This window comes from Sturnus vulgaris, chromosome 4 (genome assembly GCF_052056855.1).
Source record: "Sturnus vulgaris isolate bStuVul1 chromosome 4, bStuVul1.hap1, whole genome shotgun sequence".
Taxonomy (NCBI): domain Eukaryota; kingdom Metazoa; phylum Chordata; class Aves; order Passeriformes; family Sturnidae; genus Sturnus; species Sturnus vulgaris.
The window spans coordinates 3,501,534-3,526,073 of NC_142246.1; the positions used below are offsets into that span (position 1 = coordinate 3,501,534).

At 39.2% G+C, this 24,540-nt stretch overlaps 1 protein-coding gene across 2 annotated transcripts in view; it reads left to right on the top strand.

Annotated features, from left to right (window-relative positions):
- CTNNA2 (catenin alpha 2) overlaps positions 1–24,540 on the top strand; it is a 463,208-nt gene that overhangs the window by 75,788 nt on the left and 362,880 nt on the right. For both annotated transcript variants that reach the window (XM_088162967.1, XM_014876189.2), the window contains exon 3: positions 17,816–18,011. In XM_088162967.1, the coding sequence (XP_088019093.1) occupies positions 17,816–18,011 (196 nt within the window). The remainder of the gene's footprint in view (positions 1–17,815; positions 18,012–24,540) is intronic.

A 24,540-nucleotide genomic window follows, 5' to 3' on the forward strand; every position in this document is an offset into this window, starting at 1 on the left:
TAAGGCATAATATTAAGATTTTTGTCATAGTGCAAGCAGAAAAGGTTATGATGCTTTCTTTGACCTTTCTCCCATTTCAGTTCTCAAGGCATTTTTCATTAAGAAGAAGAAGATTGTCAGATTCGGCTAGTCTAAGAAAGCTGTAAGATTTTTATTAAGTGGTGGTATTGAGATCAAAGCCTGGGTCAAGAATAAACAACCACACTCTGTCTTCACACAGAGACTGATAATCAGAAATAAGGAGAAATGCAACTTTAAATATTGTGGGAGTCTTCATGGTGTTTTGCTTTTTTTCTGGGAAATTTCTCTGCTATCTCTGGAAGGGTGATTATTTTAAACAGAAGGAAGGAATGTGTTCCTCTGGAGTGTGTGTATGTGTAGGTTTTCCTTTCTATTATTTTTAGAGACTGCATAGTTTCAGGTCAGCACTGAGACTTCTTATTCTCTTAACAAATCATTCCTTTCCACTTAGTCTGAAAGAGCCTAAATATTCTTGGTGAGGAAGTTCTGGCTTCCCCCTGAGCTGGTGCTCAAGTTTTGAGACTAATGAGCAACCTAATGCCTTCTTAAAAATCGGGGAATTCATGAGCTGGAGGTAGATCAGCAGCTCTTCTTCTCGTGGCCAGAGGATTTTAAATGGGGACTTTATCTGGGAGTGCAGGCTGTGCCCCCGAGTCAGAGCAGAGCGAATTTGGGATTCATTACTCAGGCAGGAGCATCGTGTGCCTAATGAATAATGGCACCTTCTAGAGCTCCAGTCCCTTCCCAGCCTCTGCTGGAGCTGCAAAGTTTATCAGAGATGTTGAAGTAGCAGGGGGACAGCAGCCTAGAGAGCCTCTGTGGCTGAACAGCAAATATTTGGGGTTTTCACAAGTTAACAGGTGTGAAAAGCTTTGCTTGTGCAATCAAATAATAAAGTAAATAATTGTCCCGTTTATAACAGATTGTATTTAAGAGAGCATAAATACTTAACGGCTTGAATTCATTTTCTGGACAGAAATATTTAACAGATATAAGTGGGTTTCTGTGGTAATTGTCTGAGGTTGTCTAACTTAACGTCCTTTCTGTGACTCCTGTTTCATTTATGAATAAAAGTGAATATTTAAGCCTCATTAACATATTACTTCCACCTGCATTTGCCTGTGTGGGAAAACATCAGGTTATTTAGATCTCAAGTTTGCTTGGTGACACATATGGGGAATATTGAGGGTGTTCTGTGTGTGAATTGTGATCATAAAACAACATCTGCCACTTAAAGGCAAATCCTGCCTCATTTAGAGGCAAAGTTTGTTGTTTGCCCCTTGTTTTCATGTTATATTATGATTTTTTTTTTAGCATGTAATTTAATTTTGTCTCACCTACTCTATTGTCAACGTTATTTAAAAAAAATACCCACAACATTTTCTGTGAAATCTGAATTCTCAAGAAAGCCTTTGAGGGAGAATAAACATATCAGTGGTTATTCCAGTACTGACCAGCTTCTAATTCTTCTGGAAATCTGAATATATTAAGAAAAGCAGTTTCTACTTGTCTAATACTGTGTGAAATCTTTGGGTGCTGACATGGGTTAATTGAGTTGCTTAAGAATTGAACCTTTTCTCCTGATTTTATTTTGATTAATTTGTATTCACAGTCACAGATGAAATTTTTCAAATTATTAAAATCAACAATAAAAACCATTTTGAATAGACAGAGGAATATTAGAAAAGAGAGGGTGACACCCTGAAAATGTAAATCTTTCTAATTATTCTTGTGTGGCACAGAGATCTGTTTGTCTTCCTGAAAACAAACATTTCCTTCTATTCAGTGTAACCCCATCCTTAATTTGATGTAAATACATCCAAAAAAGACACTTGTTCTTTTTAGACTCATCCTTTTTAATTGCTGATGTTTTCAAGGTATTTGTTAAGATGGTTTTTAAGCTTCAGAAAGTTTTTTGTCAGCTAAAAGCAATTTTTTCACAAATTAATAACTTTAATAATTCTGTGGATGTGTTTTTGAGCACTGCCCCTCTGTTGCAGACTTGTGTGACTGCTGGGATGAGTACAGTGAGATTGTTCTTCCAAGTTTCTCTTGAAGTTGTGGATAAATTTTCAACAATTCCATAGAAATCAAATTTTTTTTTGTTTTCTGGAGATGGTGTTTTCCTGTTTCAGAAACAATCTGACCAACCAGATGAAATACAAATTTACTTAGCAGTTTGTATCAAAAATGCAGATTCTTGCTTTGCATAGTAAAGTGCAGAGATTTGAGGAATCACATAATTACATACATTTCAGAGTGCTAGTAATTTTATTTATCTGAAATGTATGCACTGAGCAGTCTCTCCTCTTCCTTGTATCACGTAGAACTGATCAAACCTTTTATAAAAGGATTTTCCACAGGATGCATTTCTTAATTTTTTCTTCCAGTTCAATATTAAAAACAATCCAACAAAACCTCCAAAACCCCAACAAGCTTTGTTATGCATGTGCTGTTCTCTATCCCACTCCCACACCTGCCTCTAAATGCTCTTCCCACCTTTCCAACAGTTTGTCAACACAGCAAATCACATTTATTTGGCCTGATTTATTGCAAAACCGGCTCACTTAACAAAGGCCTTCAAACTTAAAAGTAAACATTTGAAATACTAAATGGTTTACTTAATAAATAATAATAAATAAGGGTAATTTGCAAGACTAGCATTTATTTTTCAGTGCAGGAAAATCCTTTTAGGTAGCACTCTGTCATCAAAACTTGTGTGTACAGGGAAGGTTTGGCTGTTTATTTTTTAATGAGAAAACTTGAGGCAAAAAGTAATAGGAGAAAGTAAATAATTGGAACAAAAGAGCAAAACCAGCTTGCAGTACAATCCTGATGGAATTTTTAAGTGGAGTGTTTCAGTAGATAAAAATAGAGTCTGAATGTGTTGTCCTGCACTAAAAGTAAGAAAGTTAATTTGCTCCTTCTGCCGTTGTTTTATTTTAAATGTCAAGAGTCCCAAAGAGAATTGCCTTGAAGAGGACCAATATTTACATATTGAGTGGAAAAGGTGCAAGATCATAATTTTTGATAGCTAAATCCTAAACAGCATCTAAATGCTGAAGTGATACAAACAATCTTTACCTAAGGGCTCTTCCAACTTCTGCTAACACGATATTATCATGTATATTGAATCATTTGAGCAGCTTGGTCTTGGTTTTAAATTCACAGTAATTGGCCATGGTGGGCTTTGTACAAGTTTAACTCCATCAGCTGGTGAATAAGACAATTAATTTGAGCCAAGTGGGAATCTGGTGTGGTGGTGGCTGCTGGTGGAGCAGGACCAGAGGCTGCAAGTCATCAACTGCTGTTCATGATGGGCCAGGGCTGCTGCCTAAAACAGATCCTTGCTGGGGCTGCAGATCAAACAAAAAAAGCTTTTCTTGTGGGAGAGGAGATGCAGTGGCAGCTCTGGCAGGGAATCTTTCCAGTGCAGTTTTGTAACAATCAAAGAAGTAATTTTTTATATCTCTCTTTTCCTGGTTGCACCTTCAGAACTTCATACATTTGCATTAAAGCAAGGATTGGTTTCAATTACTCATCATTCTGTCATCCTGGTGGATAATCCCCATAAATAACAAATTATAGAATTTGATAGATAAATCTTAGTGAAGGTTTTGTTCAGTGATGTAGAGTTATCCTCTAAATCGATTTAACAGGAAACTGCCTTCTATTAACTCACTCCAGAACATACCTGGCTTAATCTTTTACTCTATAAAAATGTAATTCCCTTTAAAATTATAAGGGAATGTTTCCTCTAAGGACTCAGAACTGTGTTCTTCATAACAAAAAAAAAGAAAAAAAAATCAGGCATTTTCTTCCTTCCTTGATAATAATATTCATATAGTTTACAGCAAACAGCAAAAATGAGAATTTATCTAGAAACAGTTCAGGAGATGCATTCATATTTAAATTAAACTTTAATCAATTAACACGGTTAATAAAAAGAGGTTCATTATATCTAAGATAAAAGAACACAAACAATACCCAACCCAAGTATAAACACACTCCTTGAAGCAGCAGTAGGAGCAGTACTTAGCCTAATGTGCAAGCTTTCAAGTGGCAGAGTGGAAGAATTTTTATGTTTAGTTTGACTAAATGCTTGTTCTTTTAATCTTTTTTTTTTTTTTCTGCTTTGACTGTGGTACTTAACAAACATTTCCACTCATAGATACTAATCTTAATTTTACTATTCCCGGTCTCTGGAGTCTCCTAGGTTATACTGTGGATGGTATTTTTACCAGCTGTTACACATTCCCTGTGGTAACTGCCTAAAACTTCTCATTTTGTACATTCAGCTGTATTTATTTGCAAATTTTTGGACTTTTTGTGAGTTGATCCTTGCGGGTTTTTTTTTTTTTTTTGCTACTTAGAGATGTACAGATTTCTACTGACTTTATGCACTGCTCTGAAGGCAGAGAAATTAAATTGCATCCCCAAAGACTTAATGTTGGGTGGTTTTCAACATTTCTAAGTAGCATTTGTGAAGAACAACCATTCTTTGCTTGAGCAGTTTTCAGTGGGAAAGGAAATTTGTGTTACAGGGCTTTGTGTTCTCTAACAGTTGCATTGGAGAATTTTGGCATTTTTTTAAAGGTTTTCCTTTTAATAATTAAAGAAAGCAGTTTAGATGTGCTTGTTAAGAAGCTGACTGAAAAGATCTGCTCATTTTCTTTTTTAATTTTTAGCAGTAATAGCCTACTGAGATAATTGCTGTTAAAATGCAGTATAGAATTATGTGCTCTTAAGGATGACATCTCTGTTAAATAGCTTATTCTTACAAATACAGCCTGAAGTCCATATATTTAGTGTTAATTAATGCATTTGGGTTTTAGTAAAAAGCTTATTTTGTGTCTCTTTGCTTTAGTCAGAGTGAACTGAAAACCAATTTAATGTCACTTTGTGTTTCAGACACACCAACTTCTCTTTGGCACCTGCTGTTCTATTCTGCCAATTTCCACTTAGTGCTGGGGATATATATCAGATTCTTTTCTTTTACATTTCTAAGACTTTTCTTGGCTGTCACTGCCAGTTGAGGTTATCACCCTTCAAATTTTGTGATTTTGTTGTTTCCCTCACCACAGGGTTAAGTTTAATCCAGAGTTTTTGGTATTGTGCTGCTATTCAGAAAATCGATGCTGATGTTGGCAATGGCAGGAGACAGTGGGTTAGGAAGGAGTCTTTAATTTGCAGCAGGAGGGAAAAACAGCCTGGACTTTGCCATGGGGGAGAAAAACACAACCCCAAATGCAGGGATCAGGTAGGCAGACAAATGCCTAGTGCTGGGGTCAGCAGGTAGGTTTAGGTACCATATGCAGTGGCATAATTACGTGTATTACTCATGGTTCTGTTGAAACAAACACAGGGGAAAAAAAAAGGTGATGTTTCCTCAACTAGATCTGTCTGTGGAGTGTGTAGGACAGAAGTGGCTGTTCTGTGTGGGATGATGTTGCTGCTCTCTGTTCTTCTGACAAAAAAATCTAGAACAGCAGGAGGAGGACAGAGATGGATCAGTTCCTGGAGAAGCCTGGGAGAAAGCCAGTGCTTACTTCAAGTTTGACCAAAGGAGGTTTCTGGAAATTCTCTCTTTTTCCATGTCTGGAATTCTGTCTCTGAACAACAGGCTGTTCAAATTAGCATCTGCACTGCCTTGGCAGGTCCCCAGTGATGAAATTGCAAAATAAATGTGCTTCCAAAGGAGTGTGGCCAGCAGGTCAAGGGAGGTGATTCTCCCCCTTTACTCTGCTCTTGTGAGACCCCACTTGCAGTGCTGGGTACATTTCAGGTGCACTCAGTATTCAAAGGACATGGAACTGTTGGAACAAGTCCAGAGGAGGCCACAAAGGAGAAGGGGACCAGAGAACCTTCCCTGTGAGGACAGGCTGAGAGGGTTGGGGCTGGAGAGGAGATTCTGTGGAGACCTCACAGCACTTTCTGGTATCCAAGAGGCTATAGGGAAGCCAGAATGAGATTCTTTATTAGGAACTGTGGTGGTAGGACAAGAAGTAATGGGTTAGACTGAAAAGGGTGAAATTTAGGTTAGATATTGGGAAGAAATTGTTCCCTGTGAGATCCTGGCACAGGGTGCCCAGAGAAGCTGTGGCTGCCCCTGGATCCCTGGAAGTGTCCCAGCCCAGGCTGGACAGGGCTTGGGGCACTCTGGGCTAGTGGAAGGTGTCCCTGTCCATGGCAAAGGATGGAACCAGATGGTCTTTAAGGTCTCTTCCATCCCAAACCATTCCATGATTCTATAGTTCTGTGTTTGCATGGCAGCTCAGCACCATAGCCTTGTAATTAATGAAATATGCTGTACTGGAAAGTGATGTGACACCCCCCCAATGGATGAGGGGGTTGATTTCCAATGGCAGATACACCCTGTGTATGACCATCAAAAGACACCTTTGAATCCCATTGTGGCTGTATAGTAATGACCTGGAATCTCAGTCAGTTGGTGCAGGAGAACAGTTTGTAAGGATAGTACAGGAGGCAGACTTTCTCAATAAATGACAGCTGTACTGATTACTGAGGAGTGGAAACAGCCTTGCCTGCCCAATGAGGATGGCTGTTATAGAACAGTGGGCTGGCTAGTTGAGAGTAATTTAGTAGTTGGAGTCTGCTGCCGTTTGGGATGGAGTCTGCTGGCTGTGGTGAGAGGAGCTAAGGGACATGTAGTTGTGCAAGGGACAGACAGGGTTAGGTGGCCAGGTAAGGGACAGGTTGGCTTTAGCCAGTCATGCAGAAGAGAAAAGGAAATTTGCAGAGGGAAGGAGTCAGTGCTGTGTGGAACTGCCTGTGAGAAGGCATGAGAAGTTTTTAATAAAGGACAGGTGATGGTACCAGCTGTGTCTCAACTGGCTCAACATAATTACTACAAGTTGGTATTAAAAAACCAGAAAAGATCCTAAGGAATTTCTCCACAGACTCCATCAAATCTCTTATACCAGTTGTAGTAACACAACCCTTCTTTTTCTGGGGGTGGTTTTTTTAGGATAGTTATTTTTCTTTTCCTGTATTGCTGTCCAAAAGGTATACACAATAGAGAGAAACATAGATGAAATATAGGCTCTGCCTTCTAACTGTAGATGAAATACAGGCTTTCCCTTCTCAGTGTCTCTACAGTGATATGAGGACTACAGAGGAGGTAAAAAATTGGCTGGACTTCAATAGCAGGGGTGGAAGATTGAAAACCACCAATTGCAAGGGAATTCTGCAGGGCTTGTGGTCGAGCTGACCTTATTTAATATCTTGTCATTGGTCTGGGCAGTGAGATGAAATGCACCCTCGATGAATTCCCAGACAATAGCAATTTGGGAGGAAGGTCGATGTGCTCAAGAAGGAGGGCTGGCATGAGGAGTGTCTCAGCAGGTGGGGAAATGGGCTGGCAGAACCAAGGGAAGCTGAGCAAAAGCCAGTGCAGAGTCCTGCAGGGGATGGAGTCACTGGTGGTGTCATATGGGCTGGGTAGAGGCTGACTGAGCACTGCTGTGTGGAAAGAATGTCACATCCTGCTGGAAAATTCAGGACATGGGACTGGAGAGCCACATCAACATGGAGCTGTTCTGGTGGGTTTAGCATCAGTATGATAGAGAGTGAAGGGAAGCAGGAGTTCCCCTCTAAGCCACATCTGCAGTACTGAGTCCTTTTCGGGACTCAGGAGTAAACCAGACATTGCAGTACTGGAACAAATCCTTATCCTACTTTAAAGGTGGCCCTGCTTAGGTGAGGAGCTGGGCTAGAGATTCCAGGGGTCCCTTCCAGCCTAAATTGAGTTATGATGATGTCTGTAACAGCTTTGAAGATGCTGAAGGCTCCAGAGGGGCCATACGAGGAGTGGCTGAGGTCTCTGGGCTTGTTCAGCTGGAAAAGATTCAGGGTCTGCAGCTCCAATCTCTGCTCCCTGTGACAGTGACAGGATGCAGAGAATGGCTGGAGCTGTCCCAGGGAAGATTTAGGTTGGATATCAGGGAAAGTTTCTACCCCCAGAGGGTGCTGGGCACTGCCCAGGCTCCCCAGGAATGGGCACAGCCCCGAGGCTGCCAGAGCTCCAGGAGGGTTTGGAAAATAATCCCACAGGGTGGGATTGTTGGGGTGTCTGTGCAGGGACAGGAGCTGGATTTGATGATCCCTGTGGGTCCCTTCCAGCTCAGGATATTCTGTGATTCTGTGCTAATTTTGGAATTTTAAGTTGGTGATGGAGACTTTATACAGTGTGTGAAATGTGCAAAATAAACAACCTAAATAAAGCACTCTTCAGGGAATACTCTCTTCTGCCTTCCTGAGTGAGAATTCATAGGTTTTCTGGATTTGGGATCTCACCAGGATATTCTTTGCTGTTCATGACATAAGCCTGAGTGCAGTGGAACAACATGAAGAAGTTAATTTCATTATTATTCTTACTATTCAAAATAGACCCCCCAGAAAATTAAGTAGTATCCATGCTGGGGGAGTTTTGATTTAATCTGTGTATATATAGGGTGGAAGATTGCTTGCTTCTGTTTTGTGCTGTTCTTTATGGGCATGGTTTTCATTAAAAAAGATCTATTAGTTGTTACAGAAAAACCAGAGCACTAACTCACCACATATGTCTGAAATATTTTACGTCCTTCACTTACAGTACTTTACATTAACTGAAACACAAACTCCTGGGAATCATTTGCCTTTGGTATTTAGTGATGTATGAGATTGTTTTCAGTGCTGTTTAGGGCAGTTCACAAACAATGACATTACCCTCAGGAAGCAGTTCCTGGTGGTTCCATCAGTTGGAGCACCAGTGTCTCTCTTCTGGCTGCTGGAAGCCTGGGGAGATCAGCTGCCTGTGAGAAGCTTAAATATTGTTCTACCTGCCTTTGTAGTTGCCTACTATCTTATTTTGGTATCCAGTTAAGGATTATTTAAATCCTTTTTTGTTACTTCTCCTTGTACAACGTCTGAGTCATTGCAGAAAAAAACCTAAAGAAAGATAATATTGAAGTTTCTGTTGCAGATGTGATATCTAGTAAGGTAGGAAATAAAACTTGCAGGTGTTTTATTCCCTCAGTGTAACTGTAGAATTGTTTGAGTTGGAAGGGATGTTGAAATCATCCAGTCCCACCCCTGCCATGGGCAGGGACACCCTCCACTGTCCCAGGTTGCTCCAAGCCCCCTCCTGCCTGGCCTTGGGCACTTCCAGGGATGAAGAGTCCACAGCCCCAGAACTGGTTACAGAGAGCTGTAGAACCTCACTAAAGCAATTGCAATCTCACTTTTCCTTCCCCCCTCGGCCAGTACAACTTGCTGCCTGCTCTGTGGTTGAGTTCCTTTGATAGCTACATCCTAAATACTGCTGCTTTTAAGATTGCTAACAGATTTTTAAACCAACAACAAGTGTCAAGAAAATACTGCATTAAATATCAGCTAAGAATTTCCCTTTGTCAGGCGTGTGCTGTTCACAGTGCCAAGGCTCGTGCTCTCCTACAGATCCAATAAAACAGCACAAGTACAAGGAATCCAGGGATTTCACAGGAGTTTTTCTATTTCTCTAGTGTGGTGTGCCCTCATGTGGTTAAATGCAATATCTTCCTTCAATCAGTCCAATACCCTTTGGATTTATTCTCTGTTCTGCTAAAGAACTGGGAGAAATAAAGGCTTTTGGTGGAATGGAAGTACATTTTTGCTGTTGTTTTTTTGTTTTTTGTTTTCAAGCTCTCAAGTGATTTGGTACTTTTGAGATGAGTATAAATACACTTGCATTTTTGTTCTAATTCAGCTACAGATGTGTGCCTTTCCCTGTCTCTTTTATTGAAACTTGTTGATTTTTCTCCCACATAATACATAATACCAGCAATCTTTTTTTTTGTTTGTTTTTTAATACCCTTTATGTACCACGAGACTTTTGAGAATTTTGTTATAATAATAGATAGCTATTGACTACATATCTCAAATGTGATGTGTTTGTGACTTGACTACTAGTGCTGTATTCACTTTTGGAAGGAATTAGAGTTATGACATGTTGCTTTATACTTTTTGGTTTGGCAGTTGTTTTGGGGGCTTCATATCCTGACAGTAAACAGCAAATGATGATGACTTTTCTTCTACATCCAAAAGCAGTGCAACAAAGTTTTGCCCAAAATTAAAAGTTGGTAAAACTGCAGAAAAACACACACTTATGGCATCAGTGACATTTACTGTTTTAATTAACAAGGAAAATAACAGATGTCAGCAGGGGTTTGCAGTAGTAATAACTTATTAACTGTGAGAAATTAACTAAAGTTACTGAATGCAAAAAATTACTTCATCCTGAATTACTGCTCAGTGGTTGCCAAGATCATTTAACACAGCACTGGAAGTTGACATTTCTGGCTGCTTTGAGGTCAGTGCATTTGGGGTGTACTTACTCATTATCAGGTTCATTCCAGATTTCTGATTTTTTTTTTTTTTTTTTTTTTAGATGGGGTAAGACAAACTTCATGTTTTACTCTTTAAAGGAATGTTTTGTGCATTGTGGTGTGTTAAACTACTGCTGAGTTGCACAGAGATGATCATTTGGAGCCAAATAACTTTGCCTGTAGTGGTTTCAACATTTTAAGTTCCCACATGGATATGTGATGTTGTCTCACTTGGACAGTGAGGAACAGAAGGAAGATTGTGACAGGATCACAAGCAGAAAGGATTTGCCAAACGTTGCTCCAATTAAAATTCAATCTATGCTATATAAAACCCAGAAGGATCCTTGATTTGGAAGACTCAAAGGTTTGGAGGTGCCAAGTCCATTTAGGCACCCAGCTCTGGGAGTTTAATCCATAAACAGAAGTTACATGATTAGTTCTCCTTTTCAACACATGGAGAGGAGAAGAGAAGCTTAGCAGTGGAATTTAGATGGTGTTGTAGGAGAGATGTGAAAGGGAACTTTTTGAATCCCATCCCCTTCCAGAATTTATATGCTGAACTCTGAGCCTGCAGAGGGGAGCTCACATGGTTAATGGAGCACAAGTTTGCTCAGACTTAGTTTGAAATCTTCCTTCAAGGGTAAAAAAGTGGCTCACTCTTCTCATTTCAAGCCCAAGCATGCTGGTGTTGCAGCCCACCTTCTTCTAAAACATCCCAGGTGCTAAGGTGGTCACCCCTGAAGGAGGAAGACCTGGTTCACTTCTCTGCTGAGCTTGAGGAATCCCAAAGCCACATTTCTGACCCCCAAAACAATGCTCTGCCCCCCAGCTCATGGCCTGGCCCCTAAGGTGGTCATCCTGCCAAAATGAGGCCGTTGGGTGGGGAGGAATTCTTGTTCTTCTTTTCATCTTAGCAGGATCATGAACTACTCTTATGCATAATGAAGAAGGAGATGAGAGAAAATGCATGTTTTACACAAGCCATAGATATGAATTTTTGAAATGGTACAGCCTTATGTGCTTTGGTGTAACATAAAAAAATGAAATAATGGGAATTTGTGGATTCTGTGCTGTGTTTGGCTATTGGACTTGACTGGGATCAAGCCCTTTTGTGCAATTAGAAAACTCCCATTGAGAAGAACATCTTTAATTTTGACTTTAATCTTTTTCTTTCATTTAAAAGCATTGAACAGATATTTTAGGAGTCAGATTAAGCCAATGGTTTTGCTAAAGAATGTGTAGTTGCTCCAATTAAACACTTGCTTCAGCTTTTCTCTCTTGGCAGAAGCTGGAATTGCTTAAATCCTAGCAAGATACTGGAAACCTGTGTTCAGCAATGGGATTATTTAGTTCTTAAAAGTGAAATTTTGCAATTCTGCCAGCACAGAGAAAGGATCTTGCAATGGATGTTGCTGCTTGTGCTGCCAGTTCCAGGAGATTGTCACACCTGGAGTTACCAGTTGACACCTGGATGATGTGAGGAACCTCATGGAATGTACAGGAGCAAGTGAATCCTTGGGAAACCTGAGGAGTATAAATCTCTTTGAGTGGAATATTAACATAATCTCTTTTTCCTGTCTACCAGGTAACTCCTGGAATTCATATCTGGCTTCTAAATAGCATCACTGTGCTTTAGTGCCAATTAACAGGAGAAATTTCTCACAAAAGGAGAATTTAATAATCTTTGTGCTTAATTTATTACAAATTAGAGGCAAATTGTATTATGGAAGACATTTTATTAGCTTAATTTATATTGATTCTTGTCTCACTTACAAGAGAGTTGGTGAAAACATGCTGCAGGTTTTCATGGCTTCATTTTTCATGAAGATTTGTAGGAGGAACATAACATAATGATTCTTCATTTCATTGTGTTTTCTTTTCTTCTTTTTCTTAACAATATGTTTTGTAAAAACATATTTCAGGCTTGTATGTCTGTTGTAGACATTTTTGATAGTTTTTCGGGAAGATTTGTGGGAGGAAAGTAAATGTTGGGTGGTTTATTTATTTTTTTTTTATTCTTTTTGATAGCATAACAAGTAGTTAGAAATTTCACTGAGAATTAATACTTGCTGAAGAACTTTAAAAGTGCCTTATATAATATTCATTCACATTGGCCAGGCTGTAAACCTCTTGCCGTGGTGGGAGCACCGATAAGAAAAATATAAATTAGCAGCAAGGATGTTGCTATCTCCAAATTACATCCTAAAGGTGCATCATGTGGGCAGAATAGAAATATGCAGATTTGTTCAGGAATCAGTGTTTGGCAGCAGAAATGTGAATCAGAGCTGCTCGCTGTCCTCAAGCTACACTGGATTAAAATATAAAATATCCTGGCTCAGTTATCTGGGTGCTTCCCAGCCAAAAGGGAGGTGTGGCACTGGCATCTTGTAGCACCCCAGCTAATAATTTATACATTAGAGAGGGGATTCTGCTTATTTATGAATGCCTCTAACCTGCAGGTGTTTGCAAACACTGAGGGGAGCTGGAAGGAGTACAAAAAGCTGGGTTAAACCACTGGAATTCAGCATGGATAGACAAAGTTCTGTTCATCAATGAGAATTCAAATACCCACATAGAATAGAAGGAGAATTTCAGTTCTGTGAATTAGGTAGACAGCTGGTGCTAATCGTGTGGGGATAATTACAAGAGTTAATTATGTAAGCTGTTATGATTTATGGGGTAAGGACAGTGGCAAATTACTCAAGTTGATAGGGAAAATTGAAGAACAGTTATTATCAAAAAATAGAGTTTCGTTGCAGGCTGAATCATGCTCAGCAGAACATCTGTGTACACATATTGGTGTAATAGGGAAAAAACCCTTCTTTTTGTGTGGCATAAGAGAATAAGCACAAATATGGGAAAAAACCCAGCAAGTTATCTGCTCCTCTGCACAAATATGGAAAAAATCCAATTTAGCTGCTGTTCTGTTTTGTATGTGAATGAAAAGCAGTTGTTGAAAGCATTTTCTCCTGTATTTAGCTCAGTAACACCTTGAAGTGGGATCAGCTAATGAACTACTGCTGAGAGCCACATCATAACTTTTGTACATCATAAATTTGTACAGCAAAACTCCATCTCTTTGCTCTGCTGCTGGATGGTCCAAGAGAAGGTCACAAACTCAGTGCTCAGGTCTGTTCTCTTCCTCGTTTGGAGCAGGGAATCAAATTAGATCTTCCCACGGCTGTGCTGGGGCTGTAACCCCCAACACGATCTGCTCCTCTCTCCAGGTATCTTGAAAGGTCTCTTCTGCCAAAGGAAACAAAACAAAAGCAAACCCAGCCATGAGACTGTTCAGGAAAAGAGGTTTTATGTTTCCAGACAGTTGTAATAGGTTTTTTTTTTTTTCCTTTGATGAAACAAACTTTTGGGAGCAGCAGGATTTTATTTTGAGTGCTTGAGGGGTGATGAGATGATGCAGTGGAGTGGAAGGGCAGCTGATATCCAGAAAAGGGCCCTGCCACTGAAATCTCAGGGCTGTCTTTGCTCAGGTCACTGAGTATATCCAGCACCTTGGTGATCTGTAAGTGCATGAGAAAAGAGGAATAACTCGTAGATGCTCACATCCAAGAAATGCCATTGAGAAGAATAAATAATGTTTACTTGAAAAGACAAGGAGAATAGTGATTTTTTTTTTTTTTCAAATAATAGTGATCCTTCAGAGAAACTTCCTTACACTGATTTCAGCTGCCACAACGAGAGCCAAGTATTTGTGTGCATGGTTTTCATAATGGGTATGTTTGCAGAGCTGTATTTGATTTGCCTGCTTTGGTTTATTAAAAACAAGGAAACATATAAATGCTGTCCATTCTCAGAAAAACACCCAACAGCCTCTGTCATTGATAATTAAATTTGTAGAATCACAGAATCATCAAATGGTTTGTGCTGGAAGAGACCTTTAAAGATCACCTGGTTGAGTCCCCCTGCCATGTGCCACCAGTGTCCTCAAGCCTTTCCCCAAAGGGCTGCTCCCAATCCTTTCATCACCCAATTTGTGCTGAAAACACAACACCAAGGCATCTGTCCTGTGTGAGGGACCAGCGAGAAGCCACAAGGATTAGCAAAGTAATTAAAAAAAAAGTCTATCAGTATTTGCCTCAGGAGTTGTCAATATATGCTTGTTTTTAAGGTGGTTATGGGATGCCTTGGTAAACAATGCAATTCGAGCAGATACTGAGCAAAGAGAAGGCAAAGGGGGAGAATTACAGAGAATAAACTTGTGGCCCACCCCTTTCAGAAATCTGTAGGGAAGAGAGTTTAATTCAGAGAGCCAGGAATGTTCTTGTGTGAGCTGGAGCTGCTGACAGGGGATTAATTGGATGTGTGATCCAGCTCTATCCCCTTTCACTTCTGGCCTTCCCCAGCCACGCATGACCTCTGTCATAGGGAAATCCATGCTAATAGAATTTTCTGCTTTTAGCAAAGACATCCTCACCTTTTTTTGTGCTGCTGAAGTTGGGTAAGGAGGCCTTAATTCAGGATGAGGCTGAACTATTAATTAGTGAAGTTCTGTTATTCCAGCAGAGATCTGTGCTAGGTCTGTGTGAAGCTTCTTTAATAAAATAAGAGAGCAAGGATCCCTAGTGTGATCAGAAAGCCAGGATCATTACAAGGCTGCCAAATGAGCTTATGGTAATTATCAAGTGATATATTTGATAATTGTACAGAATTTTGGGTGAGTTCTGCATTAATTAGTAACAGAAGCTGATAGAGACATTTTTCCTTTGTACTACTTTAGGTGGGGTAAGATATTTAAAATAAACTAGTTAGCTTTAAAGCCCTCCTAGAAAACTGAGCTATTTTGATAAGATAAAAGGTTACTATTATTTTTTCTGTTTTTTTCTCAATCAATTTATATAAATGCATAGGTTATTGGCTTTTTAAAAATTGGAAAGAAGCTAATATGCCATGGATTTTTCTGTCACTGGTATCAGAAGCTTTCCTTCCCCTTTGCCCTGTCCCAGTACAATGGAACATACATTCTGGAACAGGAATTCTAATTTTAGAAGAGGCTGCTGTTTTAGCTTTTTAACTGGCAATTTAATATAATTTAAAGAAGCTGACACAGGGTGGGTAAATTGGCCATATTCCAGATTTTATGAGTCGTTTTCTTTCTGTGAGAGCTCTATCTTATCCAGAACCCAACTTGGTGCAGAGGCTGGAATCCAGAATTGCCCTTTTACCAAGGGAATGTCCTAGCCCACATAGAGAACGATTTCTCTCCTTGCTTCATCTGAATGCTATTGATTAGAGGGTAGTTATATGTTGCCTTTTTTTTTTTTTAATTTCATGCCAGTAGATCTTGTTTAAAATTTTAAAGCCTTTGCTTCAAATTTACAAATCATTGAGGTTCACTGGCAAACAAAGCCTCTAGCACTGTTTGTGATCTTGTGCTCTCTTGCTGGCACACTGCCATGATTAAATTTGAGTCCAAGCTTTTGACATGATGGAAACTTATTTTTTTAATGGTATAAACAAAATAAGTGAGGAAAAAAAAAGAGCAGCAAAACACTTATGAAGGAATTTGGCTCAAACAGAATATACCAGTATTTCCTTTTGAAAAAGAAGATCGATTTTGGGGGTGCTGTTGTGCTGTTTCCTACATGTGAGTTATGAGAAGTGGTAAAAGAAGTCTCCATCTTCTGTGCTAATTTGGATTTTCCTGTGGACTGTGTTAGTTCTGGACTCAGCAGCTCAGAGCATTAGCAAAGGTTTTCTGCCAGGGCTGGATCCTCTTCATCTTTAGGACCTGCATATGTTCATCTGCTCTACACAGCCTGACACAGAAGTTCTTAACTGAGAAGATTTTGACAACTTGTAAACAATTTAAGTGATTTTTCTCTATTTCTGCATGTTAAGCAGCATAGGCTTAATATTAGTTTATTTCAAAAAGGCCTTAAGGAAAATATTATCAAATATTTTATTTTAATTTATAGTTCTTTCCACATTGGGATAATCTCATAAACTTTTCTTGTTGTCTGGTGGTGGCTTAGAATTATTTGCATTTCTGTAGGTGTCCATAACTAGATGCCTCTGCCAATGATCAGCTTTGAAAGTATCCTCAGGAAATTTCATGAGGAATATTTTCAAGGGAATACTAATAAAGAAAATATTATCTCTAAATATAAATAGTGGAGGGGAAAGAATATAATGGATGAATATTACATTCCAGTAGCCAGGCAGACTCTTTCCTGAAAGAAGGCTCTGGAATACATTTTTTTTCTCCCAATGCATCCATGCATGTGGTGTTTTCAAGCCCTGATTGTATATATAGATAGGTATAGAAATAGGTACATATATAGTTATTCTTCCACAGTCTGTAGTTTTTAGATGTGATTTGGAAAAAAAAACTGACTGAAAGAGAGAAAAAATGTAGCACAAAGACCGTGATAAAAGGCTTTTTGGTCAAAACGATACCAAAGAGCTTCTCCCTCTTCAGGTAACAGGGATGGGATGACAGTGAATTTTCATACTGCTTTTGGAATCTTTTGGTTTTTAGTGAAATGTCTTTATTACAAAGGCATTTGTTTTCTTACAAATCTGTGGCTTAGAGCATTGATACAACACTGCAGGTGCCCTGGTTTGTATCCTGGCTAGGGAGAATTGCATCCCTGAGCATTATTGATCGAGTGCTATTTTTTTGTGCATTTAACACCTGATAGTACCCAAGTCAATATTCCTGTTTGACAGAGCAGCAGCCTGGTACTGCTGGAGTCGTGCAGGATTCCCTCTTTGCCCAGCACTCAGCTGTGGGATGTACACACTGTGCTGTTTTTAAGCTTTCTAATCAGTTTATTGACAGCTCAATAAAGAATTCCTTCAGGGGATTCTGCAAGCATGGAGGCAGAGTTTCCTTCTGTTTAAATGATGGTAGGGTCATTTCACTGCCTGCTGTGGTTTTATGACAAAATATTAGGAATACAGTGAAGCAGCACTAAGGTAAAGAGTTTTAACCTCTATAATCTTTGCAGTGGGAGCTCTTTGTACCTTTCACATCTGGAAAACGCAACGTTTTTGTCACCACTTGCATGCCACTGCCAGTACATTATCTCAAGGGACAATTGCTTTTTGAATGGTTTCTGACCCTTGTCTGTTCAGGTTCCATTTTATCAGTGCCTTCATTTTTTTAAAAATGAAAACCAGCAACAGAAATGTGTGGTGCTTTGGCACAACAGCCATGCCATGCCTGGTTCTTTCTCTTTTTGCTGCTTGGCTGTGATTTGCTTAGCCCAGATTGAGAGGAGATTAAAAGGAAAACCCTCTTTTGGGGGACATGCTGCTGGATTTTATACTTCCAATTTTATCTATTCAAAACGTGTGGCCACTACATCTCGTCCAGGGCACAGAAAATCTTGTGAGGATTGAATTAGGTGTTTCTATAAACAGCTGGGGAGTTGTTCAGACTGACAAAAACTTGTTTTTGCTGCCCGAAGGTAACGACGCTTGTGAACACGAGCAATAAAGGACCATCTGGCAAGAAGAAAGGGCGCTCCAAGAAGGCTCATGTTTTGGCTGCCTCCGTGGAGCAGGCCACTCAGAACTTCTTGGAAAAAGGAGATCAAATTGCTAAAGAGAGCCAGGATCTCAAGGAGGAGCTGGTTGCTGCTGTAGAAGATGTTCGAAAACAAGGTATGTGGAAAAAAAAATACTTGATGGGAGTAAAGCTTTGCTCAGTGCCAAAGCTTTCTGTTCCACTTTCAGCCTGTCTTTTATTCTGCTGGGTGATAAAATGATGTGATTTATTTTTTTTTTCCACTTGGCTAAATCTGAGCAGTGATTTAAAGCCCGTGGGTGCAAATGTAGAATTAGGATTATGATACATATGTTTCTGAACAATCTAACAATTATCAGCCAGATAAAACAGCAATATAGAAATACTTGTGGTTTCAAATATATTAAAAGAATATCAAAGCCTGAAATACAGGTATAATAACAGTATTAAGACAGTTATTTTCTGGGTGTTGGTGATAAAATAAATGGATACTCACAATATCTGACAATTTTCTTTCAAAAGATAAAATGGCTGTGAGGTTCTTTCAAATTTACCTGCGTAGTAGGGGAAAAATATGTTTTCAATATGCCTATAACAAAATGTTTCAGTTTTATTGACTTTGATTGTAATTATCTTTATTGCAGCAGAATTAAGTACCTTTCAAGTTTATTCCATTGTAAGTGCTACAATCTAAAGATGCCATCTGCCAGTATCATCAGCCCTGGGTTTTAAAACGGGACTGAGAGATCTCCAACTGAGATTTCAAAAGGAGTCTAAAGGATTTGGGTCTAAAATACTGATTTTCAGTGAGTTACTCCCCCAGAACTCATACTATGTTTTTGGGTTTTTATCTTGTGAAATTGGACTGAAGTGTTCATATAAGAAGGCAGGGTTAAATTTTGTGTATATAAGCACTGATTAGTGAATATTCCAGTCTGTTCTATCCCGAGGGTATTTTTTCCTCCTCTCCACTATTTGGTTTCACTGTTTTCATGTTCCTGTGTGGTTTGGGTTTTCTTAAATATTCAATTGTCAGTATGTCAGAATAAGTTAAGTATTTGCTGTATGCTCTATGTACAATGATATTCCAATAGTCTAATGGGGTTTTATGGATTTTGTTGATTATTTTTTCTTCTGAGTTTTTTTTGTTGTGATGACGAACTTTTGGCTGGGTGGTTTTGTTTTAGATTTTTAATGCTGATGCCTGGCTGTTCTGGCATTAATTTTCATTTGTCAGCTACTTCAGTTTCCTGTTGCTTACGTGACCTATTTTGTGTAATGTCAAGTTGTAGCTCAGATCTTCAGTGGTGACATGAGTGCCCATGTTCTCTCTGAATTTATCATGTTTTCCCTTTTGGGTTTGTGATGCTGACTCAGCTTTCTCCTCAGGAGCCTTCTCCTGAGTTAGAGGCATCAACCTAAACTTGCACACTCTTCAGCTAGATGGAATTTCTGATTTTTTTACAAGACAAAAAGACTTTTCTTTTCTTAGCCTATATTTAGAAAAGACCCAACTCAAACAACAATGAAGAAGCAGAGAGGAGGAAAAAGATCTTAAACAGAATTACGCAGAATGACACAGACATTCATCTCTTGTCAACACTCCAGGCTGGGGAAAAAAAGCCTGTCAGAAAAGTGGAGCAGCTTTTTTTGGGGCCTGTTCAACACAATGCCATAATGAGGAGAGCAGGAGACACCACACACCATTATTAGCACCCACGAGCCGTGTAAACGAGACCAGCCCTGGTGTGATGTGAAATGATATGTTTAGCTTGGTGGCATCAAGAGCTGGGTTAATGAATCGAGGCCGTGTTTCCCTGGCTGGTTTCCTGGCAGGGTTCCAGCTGGGATAATTACATCCTCAACCTAAAAATGTCTGCAGCACTTAGAGCTGGCTCTTGGTGTGCTCCTCATTTCCTGCCCTGCCTTGCTGGGTTCTGTTGTGTGCTACTAAAGGCAGCAGTTCACTCCAGGGACTCTTGCTTTCCATTGACAGGTGTGGAACAAATGCTCTGGATCACTGCAAAATGCTTTGGAATGAATGTGTCCGTGGTATTAAGATTCTTGTTCCCTCTGCAGCATGGGAGGGTAAATTCTATTGGCTGTAGAAAACTTTGGTGATAAATGGGTTTGATTTATGAAACCCATTCGAAAAACACAAAGAGCAAAAAAGAAAAGATTTGATGCCTAAAGCTCATCCCTGTGTATCTCTATATCCCATAATGATTCCATAATAGGAACACTTACACTTCAGAACCACCTGAGATTATCCAATTGCTGGGCCATTAAATGCTTTGCTCTGTGTGTGTTTATTCTGATACTGTCAGAGTTGTGTAAAAGATCTCCCAGATGGGGGACAAAGAAGACCTGGGAAATGTGGAAGTTTATCATTCATGTCTTTTTATATTAGAGAAAAGAGAAAGCAGACGGGGGCTGGAACCAGATGATCTGTAAGGTCCCTTCCAACCCAAACCATTCCATGATTCCATGACCATAAAGAGTGAAGCTACAAACCCTGAGAAGTGCTGGGAAGTGAAGAAGAACACACAGGAATAATAAAAAGCCAATATATGCTATAGTCACAGCATAAGTGTCTCTAAATGCAAGTGGTCTTTTATTGACCAGTAAAGAAGGAAAATCCCTGTGGAGGAGAAATTCAGGCCATGATTGACACAAAAATCTATCAAGAACTGCAGGTCCACTGGGCTCAGGTTTGATTAAATTCATTAAGACACAGCCTGGGATGCTGCAGAAAGCAACACAAGGAAATAGGTTATAGTCATGTAAATTTATTCTATCTGGTAAATGGCTTTGGCAATGTCTGTCTGTAGGTATGTGCTGATTTAAATGTAATTTTCCAGGAAGTTTTCTGGCATGTAGCTGAAACTTCCATTAGAAACATGATTTAGTCCAGGTGCTGGTTATTGGTTTTTAAATTTTCTTGCTTTTCAAGCTTGGTAGATAAAATTTTACACCACAATACAAAATTCATACTTCAATCAAGAGACAGAAAATAGCTGTTGACATTTTTTTTTTGTGTTTGAACACAGGGTAAAGTTGAGGTAGACTTAATTTTTTGTTCATGCAGATTTACAGACGTTGTAAAAAACAATGTGACCTGTGTACTCTGTGACTATTTTGGCATTGTGGATGAACATCTCTGAGACATGAAAGTGACTTTGACTTTCTTGGAAATTTTTTTTCTCTCTGACAGAACACACTAAAAATGAGATTTTTAGTGCTTTAATGCTTTTAACCATTTAGCTTTGAAAAATTTTTTGAATGAAGTTTTAAAACTAAAATGAAATCCTATGAAAGATGGTTTCTAGAGAAATCTGGAGAATCCAGAATCTTTTATCTAGAATCTATATAATCTTTTTCTTAAGACAAAAAACCTCCTGTTCTTTTCACTTAAACATATGTTCTCCCTTTTCACTCAAATATATGAGAACTTTTTTCTTACAGGAGTTAGAATGTGCTAGTTCTTGATAGAGGAAAAAGTGTCTGTGGACAGAAATGACTGGAAAAACAGGTTTTTTAGACAAACTAGAATTTCTCTTCATCCTGGAAGGTGAAGTGGGGCATGTTGGCAGTCTTGCTTAATGGGAGAATGAATCTTGGCCTGCACTTTTGAAAACTTGTTTGTACAATAAATATATTCTTTTTTTCCAATAATATCTGTGATGAGGTGCTCTGCAGCTTTCTTTTTGTCTGGCTGGTGGCTCATGCCTGGGCTGAAAACTTTTAGCACAAAGATTTGAAGTCTTCTATTCAGCAAGTCACTGGAGCTATGGTCTGAAAACTCTTACCTTGTTAATAAAAAGTATTCCTTATCTATTTTGAAGTGCTTGTTACACACGGAAGTGACTTCTATTGTTATCCATATTTGCAATGCTCCTCCTGAGGAATTTGGCCCTCTAAATGCCATTCCATGCAAATACTTAACACTGGCTCTTTCAGATTCTTTTCCATCCATTAATTTTCTTTCAGCTGAGAATTGAGCTGCAGAAAGATGTTAAAATTCCGACTCTGAAATGATTTTAAACACCTCTGATGAAAAAGCAGATGTTGCAGAGCATCTCCAAGAGTTGCTACACCAAAAAGTAGGGTCAGGGGTTCCCAAAACCAGGAGTGAGGCTGCTGCAGCTCCATGGCCCCAGTTTGAATCAGGAATGGGACTGATCCTGTATTTTCGGGAGGCACATTCACACAAACACACATATACAGCTCACGTATATATACATATATTTATAATTTATATTTATGGCTGACCACACCCATCAGGCACTCAGCACTCACTGTTCTGTGATTCTGTGGGACACTGGAACTCTGCCCAAAGAGGTGGTGGATGCCCCATCACTGGAAATATTCAAGGTCAGGTTGGATGGGGCTCTGAGCAGCCTGGTCTAGCTAAGATGTCCCTGCTCATTGCAAGGGGTGCACTAGATAACCTTCAAAATCCCTTCTAACCCAAAGTATTTTATTTTCTCTGAAACAAACACAGCAGCACCAATGTCTTCTCCTGCTCCCCTCTGTTCCTGATCAGGATTGATCCTTAAGGAGAAAATTCAAATGGAGAAAAAATAAAATGAAATGCATACAGATGTCCCTGGCCATGGCAGGGGTGTTGGTCCCTTCCAACCCAAACCACTCAATGATTTTATGGTTTTCTGTACACATGGTTTAGGTTTTTGGGAGAGCTGCTGATGATACTGGCTCTTGGTAAAGCATCTGGCTATCTGAGGATCTTCTTTTTTATTCTCTGCACCATTTCGAAAATATTTATTTCTATTTAGCCTTGACTGGAGGTTTTCTGATTATTCATTTCACTTTTCAGTGTTTTGTTTAAGATCACGTTAGTTTAAATTTATGGCAGTGACTTCCATCTCCTGGGTGTGTTTGTCATAAAGGGTAGCTGGTGTTTCATATATTGCCTGAACATGACAGTTTGAGACAGATTTTGCAAAAGCATTGATATAAGTTTGAAAAGTAATACAAATTAATACATTTGGCAATTTTTTTAATATTATGTTTATTTACATTGTCTTTCTTGAAGATTTTACTACTGTTGTGGCTTTATATCAGGATAAATTCAGAATAAAATTTCTTAAATATGCCCACTTCTGACAGTTGTCAAAAATAACATTATACTCAGAAACTGAAAGATAGGGAAGTAGTGTTTCATCCAGAAATAGTTGACTTGAATATTAAAATCAAATCCTAAAATTGATGCTTTTTCTTTTAGAAGAAATATTAGTGTTAGTAAAGCTTTTATTTGAGAAAGTATTGCAGAAATGCAGCACAGTTAAAATAAATAAAAAAATCCCTATCAAGGGACTGTAACTAGGCCATGTTTTGCAGTAAATATTTAACTCCACCACCCATTAGTATGCATGAAATTTCTGAATTCAGGTCAAATTTGGAGAATAGTTTCACTAGGATTTAAATTAAGAAAATTATTAAAAGAAGAAAAAAATCTTAAAAATTGGAATAGGTACCACAGGTACCTATCTTGCCCTGTTCTGTCTTCCAGCAGTAATTCCCAAACTGGGTAGGCTTAATCCACAGTGAGTAATCCTCAGCAGCATTTAATGTTTAGCCTTTTCAATTAAGTTTTGAGCTAACCACAAGCAATGTTCTTCGAGGAGATTTCCTCCATGCATGAAATCTGTATTTGTGTCCCCTCTGTGCGTAATTCAACGTGGAGATTGGGGCTGAAATCCCTGTGTGAAGTTCTCTGAAGCTGCAGAACACCAGAGGGTGAGCATCTCGACCTCCCCTTTTGGAGCTGTTCTGATTTATGTGCTACTGAAACATCCTCGGAGTCACAGCTCAGTGCTGGAAATGAAATCACTGTTGATTCATTAGGCAGAAATTCTGAACTGAAATTCTTTTTCTTCAATGTTAAAAAAAAAAAAAAAGGAAATAAGAAAGGAAAAATTTGAGTCATCTTTGAACTGGAAAAATCAGTTATTTTAGTCTGTTGGATCAAAAGTATTTGGAAGGAAATTCCTTCTAGCCTGGTACAGGAGTGACCTCAGATGACTGTGCAGGTCAGTGATGGAAGTTGGAAGTTTTTAGCAGAGCAAAGGAATTGAGAGTTTCACCAGCTGTCTAATGATGGATAGGGAAACGGGTGGGAGATCAGGAGTGGTGCAGAGACTTTGTCTGGGATATTTAAATTGGGAGGTAGCATACTGAAGGGAGAAAGTCAAGGAGATGAGCTTAAGGTTTAGTCATTGCTTTATGCTTCTATCGCTGAACAGTGAATTTTTGGTCTTTCAAGAGCTAACTGGAAAATTGCAAGAATGACTTTGTGATAAAAAAAATTCATTCTGTTGAGTAAATTCTGCAAAGGAATTCCGTTTTTAAAAGTGGTGTTTTCTGTGTTCAGAATGTAATTGTAAACACTGCTGTGGTTCATCTAACGTGAGGATCTTGGGTTTGGATCCATGTTACGAGGATTATTTCTCCTTGATAAAAAGGAAGAATGGCAGGTTTAGATTAGATATTAGGGGAAAATTCTCCCTGTGAGGGGGGTGAGACGTGGCTCAGGTTGCCCAGAGAAGCCATGGTGGCCACAGCAGCTCTGCTCCAGGGGAGCAGACAGGGAATGGCTCCTCCTTTATGGCGGCTTTTGCAGAAGGCGGGAGCTTCGCTTCAGGG